General features: G+C 33.7%; 3 protein-coding genes across 3 annotated transcripts; 2 read left to right on the top strand and 1 right to left on the bottom strand.

The window, feature by feature from the left end:
• The first annotated feature begins 6,199 nt into the window (after nt 1-6,199).
• Nucleotides 6,200-7,617, top strand: LOC149740135 (thialysine N-epsilon-acetyltransferase-like). The gene is made up of 2 exons (XM_089872214.1): nt 6,200-6,436; nt 6,901-7,617. The coding sequence occupies exons 1-2, from the start codon at nt 6,407-6,409 to the stop codon at nt 7,408-7,410; spliced, it is 540 nt and encodes a 179-aa protein (XP_089728340.1). The 5' UTR covers nt 6,200-6,406; the 3' UTR covers nt 7,411-7,617.
• Nucleotides 7,618-7,679: 62 nt separating this feature from the next.
• Nucleotides 7,680-8,558, top strand: LOC149740134 (tetratricopeptide repeat protein 28-like). The gene is made up of 2 exons (XM_089872210.1): nt 7,680-8,217; nt 8,275-8,558. The coding sequence occupies exons 1-2, from the start codon at nt 7,680-7,682 to the stop codon at nt 8,457-8,459; spliced, it is 723 nt and encodes a 240-aa protein (XP_089728336.1). The 3' UTR covers nt 8,460-8,558.
• A 106-nt stretch (nt 8,559-8,664) lies between these two features.
• Nucleotides 8,665-9,686, bottom strand: LOC149740133 (uncharacterized). The gene is made up of 3 exons (XM_089872219.1): nt 9,502-9,686; nt 9,313-9,414; nt 8,665-9,028 (listed from the first exon to the last, which is right to left on the bottom strand). Exons 1-3 carry the CDS (start codon nt 9,593-9,595, stop codon nt 8,997-8,999), a joined length of 228 nt encoding a protein of 75 aa, XP_089728345.1. The 5' UTR covers nt 9,596-9,686; the 3' UTR covers nt 8,665-8,996.
• Between the last annotated feature and the right edge of the window lie 4,051 nt (nt 9,687-13,737).

Genomic DNA, 13,737 nt, shown 5'->3' with positions numbered 1-13,737 from the left:
TTCAATATATCTACCCTAGAACGTAATTAATGTTTTGTATTCAATATATCTACCCTAGAACGTAATGAATGTTTTGTATTCAATATATCTACCCTAGAACGTAATTATTGTTTTGTATGCAATATATCTACCCTAGAACGTAATTATTGTTTTGTATTCAATATATCTACCCTAGAACGTAAGTTATGTTTTGTATGCAATATATCTACCCTAGAACGTAATTATTGTTTTGTATTCAATATATCTACCCTAGAACGTAATTATTGTTTTGTATTCAATATATCTACCCTAGAACGTAATTATTGTTTTGTATTCAATATATCTACCCTAGAACGTAATTATTGTTTTATGTTCAATATATCTACCCTAGAACATAATTAATGTTTTATATTCAATATATCTACCCTAGAACGTAATTAATGTTTTGTATTCAATATATCCACCCTAGAACGTAATTATTGTTTTGTATTCAATATATCTACCCTAGAACGTAATTAATGTTTTATATTCAATATATCTACCCTAGAACGTAATTATTGTTTTGTATTCAATATATCTACCCTAGAACGTAAGTTATGTTTTGTATGCAATATATCTACCCTAGAACGTAAGTTATGTTTTGTATGCAATATATCTACCCTAGAACGTAATTATTGTTTTGTATTCAATATATCTACCCTAGAACGTAATTAATGTTTTATATTCACTATATCTACCCTAGAACGTAAGTTATGTTTTTTATTCAATATATCCACCCTAGAACGTAATTATTGTTTTGTATTCAATATATCTACCGTAGAACGTAATTATTGTTTTGTATTCAATATATCTACCCTAGAACGTAATTATTGTTTTGTATTCAATATATCTACCCTAGAACGTAAGTTATGTTTTGTATGCAATATATCTACCCTAGAACGTAAGTTATGTTTTGTATTCAATATATCTACCCTAGAACGTAATTAATGTTTTGTATTCAATATATCTACCCTAGAACGTAATGAATGTTTTGTATTCAATATATCTACCCTAGAACGTAATTATTGTTTTGTATTCAATATATCTACCCTAGAACGTAATTATTGTTTTGTATTCAATATATCTACCCTAGAACGTAAGTTATGTTTTGTATGCAATATATCTACCCTAGAACGTAATTATTGTTTTGTATTCAATATATCTACCCTAGAACGTAATTATTGTTTTGTATTCAATATATCTACCCTAGAACGTAATTATTGTTTTGTATTCAATATATCTACCCTAGAACGTAATTATTGTTTTATGTTCAATATATCTACCCTAGAACGTAATTAATGTTTTATATTCAATATATCTACCCTAGAACGTAATTAATGTTTTATATTCAATATATCTACCCTAGAACGTAATTAATGTTTTATATTCAATATATCTACCCTAGAACGTAATTATTGTTTTGTATTCAATATATCTACCCTAGAACGTAATTATTGTTTTGTATTCAATATATCTACCCTAGAACGTAATTAATGTTTTATATTCACTATATCTACCCTAGAACGTAAGTTATGTTTTTTATTCAATATATCCACCCTAGAACGTAATTATTGTTTTGTATTCAATATATCTACCGTAGAACGTAATTAATGTTTTGTATTTAATATATCTACCCTAGAACGTAATTCATGTTTTGTATTCAATATATCCACCCTAGAACGTAATTATTGTTTTGTATTCAATATATCTACCCTAGAACGTAAGTTATGTTTTGTATGCAATATATCTACCCTAGAACGTAATTATTGTTTTGTATTCAATATATCTACCCTAGAACGTAAGTTATGTTTTGTATGCAATATATCTACCCTAGAACGTAAGTTATGTTTTGTATGCAATATATCTACCCTAAAACGTAATACATGTTTTGTATTCAATATATCCACCCTAGAACGTAATTAATGTTTTATATTCAATATATCTACCCTAGAACGTAATTAATGTTTTATATTCAATATATCTACCCTAGCTAGAACGTAATTTATGTTTTGTATTCAATATATCCACCCTAGAACGTAATTCATGTTTTGTATGCAATATATCTACCCTAGCACAAAATTAATGTTTGTATGTAATATTCACATTTGATTTTACTTATAGAGTGGTAGGTAGATAAATTTATGTCGTTGTATTGAGCACAATCCGATGGGAAATGTAAAACCACAGCTTTTAAGTAGTATTATGTAATAGGTATTAGCAATATACAGTCTCTTTAGATGACTGCTTCTGAATATTGAATCAGGTAATGTCCTATATATTATATAGTTAGTTATTGATAAATGTAATGTGTGCTCACCGAATGCCTCAATTAGGTTGTTATGTTACAGGTATGGGTGCTTTCCATAACTGTACATAGCTACCGATATCGATGTGTTCAATTCAACTTATTTATTTTGTTATATGCCAATACACAGTGGCGTCGATTTATATGGTGCAGGGTATGCGGGCCTACTCGGATAATTTTGCAGGGGTTGCAGCAACCCCTCGATTTTCCAAATATAAAAGTATAAAACACCAGACCCCCTCCGCCCTTTAAATACTATTTAAAAAAAAAATTAAATATTATTTTATTTTTTTTGTAAAATTAGAACCCCTCCTCTTAAAAAATAGTAAAGTAGTCATATTATTGTAGTTTAAAATCAATCTTACGCGTTTTTATTATGTGCATTATTATTTATGTTAGTCAGGGTATGTTTTTATCGAGCATGATATGTTTTATACGCGCTACTGTTGAGTCACTGTTCTATAGTTATTCTGTACAAGTTTGCGATGTAATACTGACGTTGGACAGACCATAACAAGTTACAACTATCGTTTTGATTTTGAGTGCAATGAAGAAGCTCATTTCTAACAGAATTGTGACTCTTAGATAAAGAATTAAAATAAACATGCGGGTTTTATCCAAGAATTAATTAAACTTATTTAATAGGAGCAAACTACTGAGACATTAATACAATTACATGCGTAAAACTGCTCATTAACGAAAAACAGAAATACACAAGAGTACAAGACTAATTTCTTTCTGCGTACACTTGTTTTAACTACCAAAAAAACGATTGGGAGCAGACGCCTTCACTGTTTAGAGAGAAAAAGCAGGTTTTTTCTTTATCGACGATTGGGAGCACGTGCGTGCACTATTTAGAGAAAAAGAGAAACTGTTTCTTTATCGAAGATCAGAAGCAGGCACCTCACTATTTAGACAGAAAATCGTTCGACGAAACATTGACTTAGTAAAAATTTACAGAAAATCGGTCGACGAAACATTGACTTAGTAAAAAAAACCACTTGCCTGACAATGTGTCATCTACGCATGGAGGTGGATCATTTGAAACACAGAGTCAGGATCCTCATTTTTAAATCAATTATTAATTGGTTAAGAAACTTTTCCGATTAAATGGTTTGAGGCTATTCCTAGCCTAATGACAACTTTAAGTGGTAGGCCTATTATTAATGAAATATCATTTTTAATTAATTACTGAAGTATTTTAAAGAATTAAACATAAACATACTACTTTACTGATATTGTAATATATGCATAGTTGCATACTGATGTTGTAATATATGTATCTAATGGCGTAAATATAACAAAATAAATAAGTTGAATTGAACACATCGATATCGGTAGCTATGTACAGTTATGGAAAGCACCCATACCTGTAACATAACAACCTAATTGAGGCATTCGGTCAGCACACATAACATTTATCAATAACTAACTATATAATATATAGAACATTACCTGATTCAATATTCAGAAGCAGTCATCTAAAGAGACTGTATATTGCTTATATCTATTGCATAATACCACTTAAAAGCTGTGGTTTTACATTTCCCATTGGATTGCACTCAAAACAACGACATAAATTTATCTACCTACCACTCTATAAGTAAAATCAAATGGGAATATTACATACAAACATTAATTTTGTTCTAGGGTAGATATATTGCATACAAAACATGAATTACGTTCTAGGGTAGATATATTGAATACAAAACATTAATTACGTTCTAGGGTAGATATATTGCATACAAAACAATAATTACAGTCTAGGGTGGATATATTGCATACAAAACAATAATTACAGTCTAGGGTGGATATATTGCATATAAAACATTAATTACGTTCTAGGGTGGATATATTGCATACAAAACAATAATTACGTTCTAGGGTAGATATATTGAATATAAAACAATAATTACGTTCTAGGGTGGATATATTGAATACAAAACATGAATTACGTTCTAGGGTAGATATATTAAATATAAAACATTAATTACGTTCTAGGGTAGATATATTGAATACAAAACAATAATTACGTTCTAGGGTAGATATATTGCATTTGCATATAAAACATAACTTACGTTCTAGGGTAGATATATTGCATATAAAACATTAATTACGTTCTAGGGTGGATATATTGCATATAAAACGTTAATTACGTTCTAGGGTGGATATATTGAATACAAAACAATAATTACGTTCTAGGGTAGATATATTGAATACAAAACAATAATTACGTTCTAGGGTAGATATATTGCATACAAAACATAACTTACGTTCTAGGGTAGATATATTGAATACAAAACAATAATTACGTTCTAGGGTAGATATATTAAATATAAAACATTAATTACGTTCTAGGGTAGATATATTGCATACAAAACAATAATTACAGTCTAGGGTGGATATATTGCATATAAAACATTAATTACGTTCTAGGGTGGATATATTGCATACAAAACAATAATTACGTTCTAGGGTAGATATATTGAATATAAAACAATAATTACGTTCTAGGGTGGATATATTGAATACAAAACATGAATTACGTTCTAGGGTAGATATATTAAATATAAAACATTAATTACGTTCTAGGGTAGATATATTGAATACAAAACAATAATTACGTTCTAGGGTGGATATATTGAATACAAAACAATAATTACGTTCTAGGGTAGATATATTGAATACAAAACAATAATTACGTTCTAGGGTGGATATATTGAATACAAAACAATAATTACGTTCTAGGGTAGATATATTGCATTTGCATATAAAACATAACTTACGTTCTAGGGTAGATATATTGCATATAAAACATTAATTACGTTCTAGGGTGGATATATTGCATATAAAACGTTAATTACGTTCTAGGGTGGATATATTGAATACAAAACAATAATTACGTTCTAGGGTAGATATATTGAATACAAAACAATAATTACGTTCTAGGGTAGATATATTGCATACAAAACATAACTTACGTTCTAGGGTAGATATATTGAATACAAAACAATAATTACGTTCTAGGGTAGATATATTACATACAAAACATAACTTACGTTCTAGGGTAGATATATTGAATACAAAACAATAATTACGTTCTAGGGTGGATATATTGAATATAAAACAATAATTACGTTCTAGGGTAGATATATTGCATACAAAACATAACTTACGTTCTAGGGTAGATATATTGAATATAAAACATTAATTACGTTCTAGGGTAGATATATTGAATATAAAACAATAATTACGTTCTAGGGTAGATATATTGCATACAAAACATAACTTACGTTCTAGGGTAGATATATTGAATATAAAACATTAATTACGTTCTAGGGTAGATATATTGAATACAAAACAATATTTACGTTCTAGGGTAGATATATTGAATACAAAAACAATAATTACGTTCTAGGGTAGATATATTGCATACAAAACATAACTTACGTTCTAGGGTAGATATATTGAATACAAAACATTCATTACGTTCTAGGGTGGATATATTGCATATAAAGCGTTCATTACGTTCTAGGGTGGATATATATTGTACAGAAAATATAACTTATGGTGAGCATATCACTTCCACTTATGTGGGATGTAGCTCAATATATTATCGAAAATAATATAAATCGAATAGGTCAGTAAAATACATATAATACAGCCTACAGGATACAGTTAATCAGTTATACATGATACAGCTAACTATGTAAACCTCGTAGTTTCTACTTCTGCGACTGACATGTGATGTTACTACAAACCTATTTGCGTTGCGTAATATTGCAATTCCTTTTTTTCTTTTTAACCACTCAGGCATGTCGGCGAGAATTACGTTCTGGGACAGAGGATAAAGTACGTACCTTTTTAACATCATTATATTCAATTTCTGATGAGTTGGTAATTTTTAGACACATTGTTAATTTAATTGTGCATCTACTGTCAAGCTTGACGTGCTAAATGTTCAAATTTCTTTAAGGATCCCATTTGCCAACAAGCGCGCGAAATTTTGTTTTCAGAAAAGCTGCATGTTTTTGTGGGGTAGATTTGTTTGTATACATTAACACAGAGCAACCAATAATCAATATGGAAAAGCAATCTGGCCATGAAGAACTGGTAAGTAATTTAACCTTCAACTATTTTTCGTTATTGACAGTTTGCAATGTAATTCCGTCGCCGTGATACAGGTCACAACTCACAAGTAATGGTTTTAGCACGTTACATTGTAACTATGCAATATAAGTTCGAAACTCAATGCTGCTACCACTGTACGAGTGCGTGTCTTTTTAGACCAGAAACCTAATTGGTCTATACAATTTATTCCTAAAATTAATAAGTAATAAAATAATTACACATACAAACTTATCCTGCGATGTGAACTTATAAACATTCATATTAATTATACACACTGACCAATTGGTAATAGTCATGAGTGGCATCCCAATAAATGGATAGTATGTTTTGTATAAAACATTATTACATGATTTTTCAGCTATACTAATATAAAGTTGATGTTATATTATCTTACATTCAAAGATTCAAATAGATAAATAATATTTGTTATATGTTACATTACACAGTACAATATACGAAGAGCGAAGAAGACAGATTGTGAGGAGATAGTTGGAATGATCCGTGGAATGGCTGTAGAGGAAGATATGGAGGACCAGTTTAAAATGACGGCTGAGGTTTTAATGAAAGACGGATTTGAATCTGACCCTCCATGCTTTTCATCCTTTGTTGCTGAAACAAAGAAAGGAAATGAAGTTGTAGCATACACAATATTTGTGATGCAGTATTCAACATGGAATGGCAAGATCATATATTTGGAAGATGTTTTTGTCAAACAAAATCATAGGAATCGTGGTCTTGCCACTAAACTGATTCAAAAAGTAAATGAGTTTTCTGTTGAAACCGGTTGCCAGCAGTTTCGTTTGGCATGTTTAAACTGGAATAAGAATGCAATGAGACTTTATAAAAATCTTGGCTGTCGTGACTTAACAGAGGAAGAACAGTGGCATATGCTCAGATTTGATAATGATGTGATGCACAATATGTATAAGGAATCAAAGCATGCAGAAAAAAACTAAATGGTTAACATTAAGTTAATGCTTTAGTTTCCTTCTTGGTTTTGCTTTCTCTATGCACTTTAGATCAGTGTACTTGTCTTAGTGGTGTAAGTACAAGGTGGTATTTTTGTTTGTTAATTATTAATTACGATTCTGTAAAAAAATCATATGAATATTAGCTATGACTTGCGTGTGAACTGTTCTTGTAGTGATATAACAAACCTGTTATTTTTTTTGTTTTAATGAACAGATAAAGCACTAGGTTTGCAAACCAACTGTCTATAATAAACATGACGACTGATAGCAGCAGTTCGGCTGCAAGTAGAAAGCTGAAAGGTAACACATGCATGAAGGAAGCAAAATACATTGAGGCCATCGTGGAATACTCTGAAGGAATAATGATTGACCCATCCAACGCAGTGATGTACAGTAACAGGTCTTTGGCATTCCTTAAGATGGATCAGTATTTTTACTCAATGAAAGATGCAGAAGTTACAATAAGATTGGTGCCAGATTGGCCAAAAGGTTACTACAGAAAAGGACAAGCAGAGGAAGGAGCTAAAATGTTCGATCTTGCCATAATTTCATACCAAGCTGGTTTGAAGGCGTGCAAAAATGATTTGGTTCTTGAAACAGCGTTGGCAGAGGCACAGAGAAAATATTATCTAGACCTGGACAACAGAAAAAAGAGGTTGAAGAAATATTGTGTTGTTGCATCAGTATTTGGTACGCTGATAGTTATTGCTGATATGATGGGTAAGCCACGTCATTCATTTATTAAATATCCATGGATGCGATTCACTCTCATCTCAATTGCTGGAGTTATAGGTAAGGTAGCTCACAGAAGAGAAATGTTAAGTTCCCTAAACCTTCACTTCTATTCAGGTTACATGTTTGCATCGTTTCTCATTTCATTGGAGAAATCCCGACGCTCATCTTTGCTCCAACCTCCCCCAGAACTAATGCAGGGAGGAGAAAAGCCTCGTGACCCAACCTTCCTCACCCCTGCCTCATCCTCACAGTCGCAATCTGTTGGTGATTCTACTTTGCCACATTCAAAGAAAGAATGATTGAAATTTTATTTATATTGGTTTTAGAACATTTTTTTTGGTTCTTTGTTTACCTATTGTATTTACAGTTTTAAAAATAATATTTATGAATGTTAAAAAGTTGTTCGATTTACGGATTTTATCAGCAAATTTACAGGTTGGTATTGATATGTTCAGATAAGATAGGATGCAACAAGTATCATTCAATTGTAAATGATCAAACGTATAAGACCAGTGGGAATTTATTTACAGAGTTACAATTGATTAAGAGCAAGGTGTAAGAACTGCTAATTAAATCTGGAATAATAAGAATTGCCCAATACGACCGCAATTTAGACTACATTCTAACGTCCGTCAGAGGGCGCTACAGGAGAGATTGGCAGTTCCTGCGCGGCCCGCATAAATTTGCTTCACAACAAAACATTAACCATCAAGTACTATAGACTAAACAATTATACCACACCGCTTAATTTAGCAGTTGGTCTAAAACTTATATTAAATGACGACCAAAACGATTTACGAAATATTTAAAGAGTTTTTGTTTTTCTTTCTCTTGACCTAAAATTCGTTCGATTTTTCTTGGTCAATTTCTGTAAAAAAAATGAGTTATAACCTAGTGCTTAGTCAATTTTGCCGTTAACTTTAGATATTAAACTGTAAAGAAGGATGGGATAGAGTTGGTGCCTAATTCCAACATTTCCTGTTCGTGTTATAAAAGACTAACAACGCTCTTTTAGAGTCCCTGGACTACGGTTTTATATTTTGGTAAATATTATTTGTTTACTACCAACTAGGACGAAAAAAATATGGAAACGTTTCCAAGCCTACCCCTGCCCTATATTATAAACTATATTTTGTTCAAACCGGAACGAACCTTGTTGTGTCGGCAGTTTATTCTTAACCTCCGTGTCGGTGTGTTTCAGTTTGTCTTTTTGAAACTGCCCTATTTCCTTCAAGGCCTTCTCCTGCGCGTAACCTGCAAATGGCAAACAGAAGCATCAGAACCGTAAATAAACAGGTAAAACAACAAGCATATGTAAAATAAGTCTTCACAATTTCTCACCTTCAACGGCACCAGATTTCTCGCAAGTTTTAGCTTTCTTGAGATTGGTTTTGTCGAATTCGCTCACTTCAGCTAACTCTGGTCGGTCAGGCATGATTGCAATTTATAGTTAGTGTTTAGAAAGTCAAAATAAAGACTGAAACACAAAGCAGTTGTGGTTGGTAAAACTTAGGCGGCTAAATAACAATTCCTTGCTTCGGTCACGACTTTCCACAAATGATACACAGCGAACGTTTTGTGTGTGCGAATGACCCTAAAGAATCTTGCGCTATAACAACCTAAATTTACTGTCCACGTGATTACAAAGAAAGCGCTTATACCATTAAACGATTTTTACGAACTTCCATTCATAACGTAGTTTAAATAGCCGACAGAAGCCAATTTCCTGCTGGTTGCTGGCAATACACGAGGGAATTAGTCGCTGCAGGGTACAGCGCAGCTTCGTGCTCTGAATCACCGACCCCAACCTGAGACTAGATTTAAACTGTAACGAAGCTCTATTCACAGCCGGAAAGTGTAATATCCTCATTTTAATATGACGGTATAACGAAGGCAGTCTTTTCCCTCTCGCTTACTGTATGCTCGCTTTTATAACATCATGCATTTTTGATGCAAGTCTTGTGACTCATTTTCAATGGTTGAATAAAATCAATAGAACAATAGACAGCGCAGTGGGCGTGCAATACACCATCGATGCTAAAAAGATAACTTCTTATATTAACAACACCTATCCGTGTCACGATGCTTGGTGTATTAAAGTAATTATAGAACACACCCGCGGTTACGCAATATAGCAATTAAACTCTGAACTAACTTACAGCTCTGACTTTAACTAAGCGCTTATAATTAAAGAAAACATAACAAGGCAGTTCAGTAGGGCGTGGTGGTTCATGGAAATGGAGTGCAGGTTAGAATAAGCCACGCAAAGGCAAGACTAACATTGCTGTCGTCATTTCCGCAGACGATTAAAGGGAACTCAGACTGGACAACGTCACATCCGTTTCGATCACGCGACAAAACTTATGTAAGTGATTACAGCGTGCCGTTTTGGTAAAGGTAAAGCAGCAGTAACAAACGATTATTTCAAGTTCGTATACTTGTCAGGCAATGCAGTAAGAATAAAGTAATCATTACACGCTTCTACACTTACTGCATCTATCGCATCGCGTGTCTTGCAGTCAGTATAGTCTAGTACTCTTGTCTCCCTTTCATGTGGTACACAGTACAGCTTGTATAGTGTACCACACTGTCGAACACTGTCAACTTATAGAGCTGCACTCACCGAACCGCGGACGCGTTTTATACGAAGTAGCGCCTTTGTTTCAAACTGACTAAATTACTTTATGGCGAATAATAGGGTTGCGGAAACCACCTGCTTAAGACTATATAGACCGCCCTTTGCACCTGGTATGCCGGTGGTTTTATTCTACACACAAATTGCGGCGGTAATTAGTCGATCTCTACAAAAAACAAACGACTAAATTATTTATTACACTTCTGCTTGTGCTAGAAAGTGAATAAACGATTCCTCCCCTAGTTAGAAGTCTGTTTTGCATCGGGTTGTTTAACAGCGAGTTAGCATTCCAGCTGATATTACTTTTTACAAAGTTAATAGATGTTCTTAACCAAAGAGTTTTCAGAAACACTGCCGCGTTTAACTCGAACCGAAATACAAGACCTACAAGTTATGGAAAATATAAATGATGACATATATGTCCCTAACTCCCTAATGTGTCTCGCCATGCTGGCAGAATCGGCTTAGGGATTGAGAATTGAGGATGTATCGTCGTAAAATTACTTTTTTTGCTAGCGACTTTCGGCGAGACGCGTTTCCGCGTTTAGATGACGTAATGTAGCTTTGTACGTGACCGTTCACTCGCCGAATCTAAACCGATTGTGTCGTTACATTAATATCTTCATCCTATTTATGCTGTTTTCTTTATTTATTTAACTAACACGTCGTGTAAAGTTCTAAACTATATGCGTTAAAGCTGGTTATTATCAGTTGAAACGAGTTTAAAGCAATTACATGATTGTAAGCTCGCAATAACGACGCATTAAGAAATGCTAATTAAGCTTTAGCAATAAAATCAAGCTGTCATATAAATACCTTTGCATTATAAAGAATAAATAACAGGTATGCATACCACGCAGATGCACAATATTGTTCTGAAATATAGATTTTAACTTTCCACGAAACGGCGTCGAAACTCGTTTGAAAACAGACAACTGTTTGTTTGCACGCATAGTATACAGACAACAACTTTACAGTCCACCGTACCCTCACAATTTTGACCACATGAATTTATTTACCAGTCAAATTGAAAAACGACGCTATCAAAACCAAAGAGTAAAGATGATGTAATCATTTTTTGGTCAAAACGCAGTCTCGCATACTCGCATAGTTTGTTATTACAAGGTTAAACATGATGGCGGCGGTTTAGTTTTGATGTCCGTTTGCTTACAACTTGTAAATACTGAAAGAAACGCATAGCGAATAGTATTACACATGGACCTATCATAAGACAACGTGAACATACATATTTACAACTAGATAATACCGTAATGAAAAGTAGCGGCTGGTATACCATATCACTAATGGGCGTTTTCCATTACTTAAATGTGCTAGCGTCTTTCAATGGTTAGTGCAAATGATATAATTTGCTACCGAATACCAGTTAATGAACGATTTATAACCACAGCCATGGCCAAACAGAATTCTTTCTAGTTGGTCGTAGTTCATTCGCAACCATGTATGCTTTGTCCAGCTGGTCTAACAACAAAATGGCAAGACAGAAAATGTTAAGTGTTACCTTTACCAAACAATTTTGGTCGCTTCGGAAAGTACGCAATCTGTTACCATTAATTATTTAGTACTGCCGGAATTACCAGAGCCCATACAGCGAAATGTATTTGGGCGTCATGGAACCATTATACAAATAAAGCATATGCAGTCTGGCAGGCAAATTGATGCAAAATGTCGGTGCCATTAAGCAAACTTAATCTAGAGTCCTATTACGACAGCCTCACGTGCTCAAATCGATGCTTATCAAGTTGCATTTAAAATAGGAATATCCACAACAACAGCTTCATTTAAACTGTTTGTCCTAAATATATGACATAAACTTTCTCCCAAAAGCTATAGTCTTTCGGTACTTCTTCCGTCTAAATTATTTAACATTTAGTCTCATGCAACAGTTGGAAGGCAAAGACTCCACCCTCACAAGTGGTAGCCACGCTGATTGCAAGCCGGCACGCGGCGTCGGTTCCGTGTTGCAAAGGTTGCGCGGCACATACCAGTTTCTTACACGGCCGCACAGAGCTTTGCGCTATATTAAAACAAACAGTACGCGCGCACACACACGCTGTTTGTATTGATCAGACGCGCAACTTCCTGCAACCACCTACCGTCCTGAGCATCCGGTGCTGTGATCTGCATGTCGCACAGCTTTATATAGACCCCGCATCCGTGTATACGAAATTGGAACTGGAAAATCTATCTCCGAAACTACTTGCCAACCTCGCATTTACAGTGGCAAGAATTTCATTCAACACGAGCAACTAAATGAAGTATTGCCAAAACGCACAATAAACGCAGGCATCAACGCACAAACCGGAGGTGATAATCGAGTTTAGAAAAAAACTGACACTGTTAAAGAGATATGGTACGGTGGGCAGACGTGACATCTTTATAGCACAACATTATCCAAATATCCTGATCGTGTTTTAACCAATTAACAACCGTCTGTGGGTGACGGAAGGATGCGTTTTATAAATTTTTAAATGGTTTTTGCTTACTACCAAATGGGACGAGAAAACAGAATAAAAAGCTATCCCGTCTTTTCCTACCCTAGTACATATACAAAAGCGTCAATGCAATAAATCGTGAATACAAAACCCGTGCGCGTTTCAACGCCTGAATTAAACAGATTAACAAAATACATTCGAAGTAAAATACTGCTTATAGGGATGTTAATCCTATTGAATGAGAAAGCTATTATTCAACCAGCAATTACACGCAACACACACAGTCGGAAGTTTCACTCGCACCATAGATACTCTAATTAATACCTTGTACAGATGGAACTGGATTTTTAATTTTTTTGACCCACTAGCGACATCTCCCGTCCAGATTGACCAACATTAAAAAACACCGTCAAATTTCGCTCACTTTAAGTTGACCCAACCCCAAATCAATTGATGTGCAATTCAATGTGCGGTATATCATTTGATAGC

Source organism: Ciona robusta, chromosome 2 (assembly GCF_009617815.1).
Source record: "Ciona robusta chromosome 2, ASM961781v2".
NCBI lineage: Eukaryota > Metazoa > Chordata > Ascidiacea > Phlebobranchia > Cionidae > Ciona > Ciona robusta.
This window is presented reverse-complemented; position numbering and strand designations above follow the sequence as displayed.

What these genes read in the sequence shown, in the direction of transcription:
- LOC149740133 (XM_089872219.1), bottom strand. Translation starts at nt 9,595, where the DNA reads ATGCCTGACCGACCAGAGTTAGCTGAAGTGAGCGAATTCGACAAAACC. An exon ending in GAAATCTGGTGCCGTTGAAG is followed by an intron (nt 9,415 to 9,501) that starts GTGAGAAATTGT and finishes TGCCATTTGCAG; the next exon opens with GTTACGCGCAGGAGAAGGCC. An exon ending in TAAACTGCCGACACAACAAG is followed by an intron (nt 9,029 to 9,312) that starts GTTCGTTCCGGT and finishes TTTTTTTTACAG; the next exon opens with AAATTGACCAAGAAAAATCG.
- LOC149740135 (XM_089872214.1), top strand. Translation starts at nt 6,407, where the DNA reads ATGGAAAAGCAATCTGGCCATGAAGAACTG. An exon ending in AATCTGGCCATGAAGAACTG is followed by an intron (nt 6,437 to 6,900) that starts GTAAGTAATTTA and finishes TACATTACACAG; the next exon opens with TACAATATACGAAGAGCGAA.
- LOC149740134 (XM_089872210.1), top strand. Translation starts at nt 7,680, where the DNA reads ATGACGACTGATAGCAGCAGTTCGGCTGCAAGTAGAAAGCTGAAAGGT. An exon ending in CTCAATTGCTGGAGTTATAG is followed by an intron (nt 8,218 to 8,274) that starts GTAAGGTAGCTC and finishes ACTTCTATTCAG; the next exon opens with GTTACATGTTTGCATCGTTT.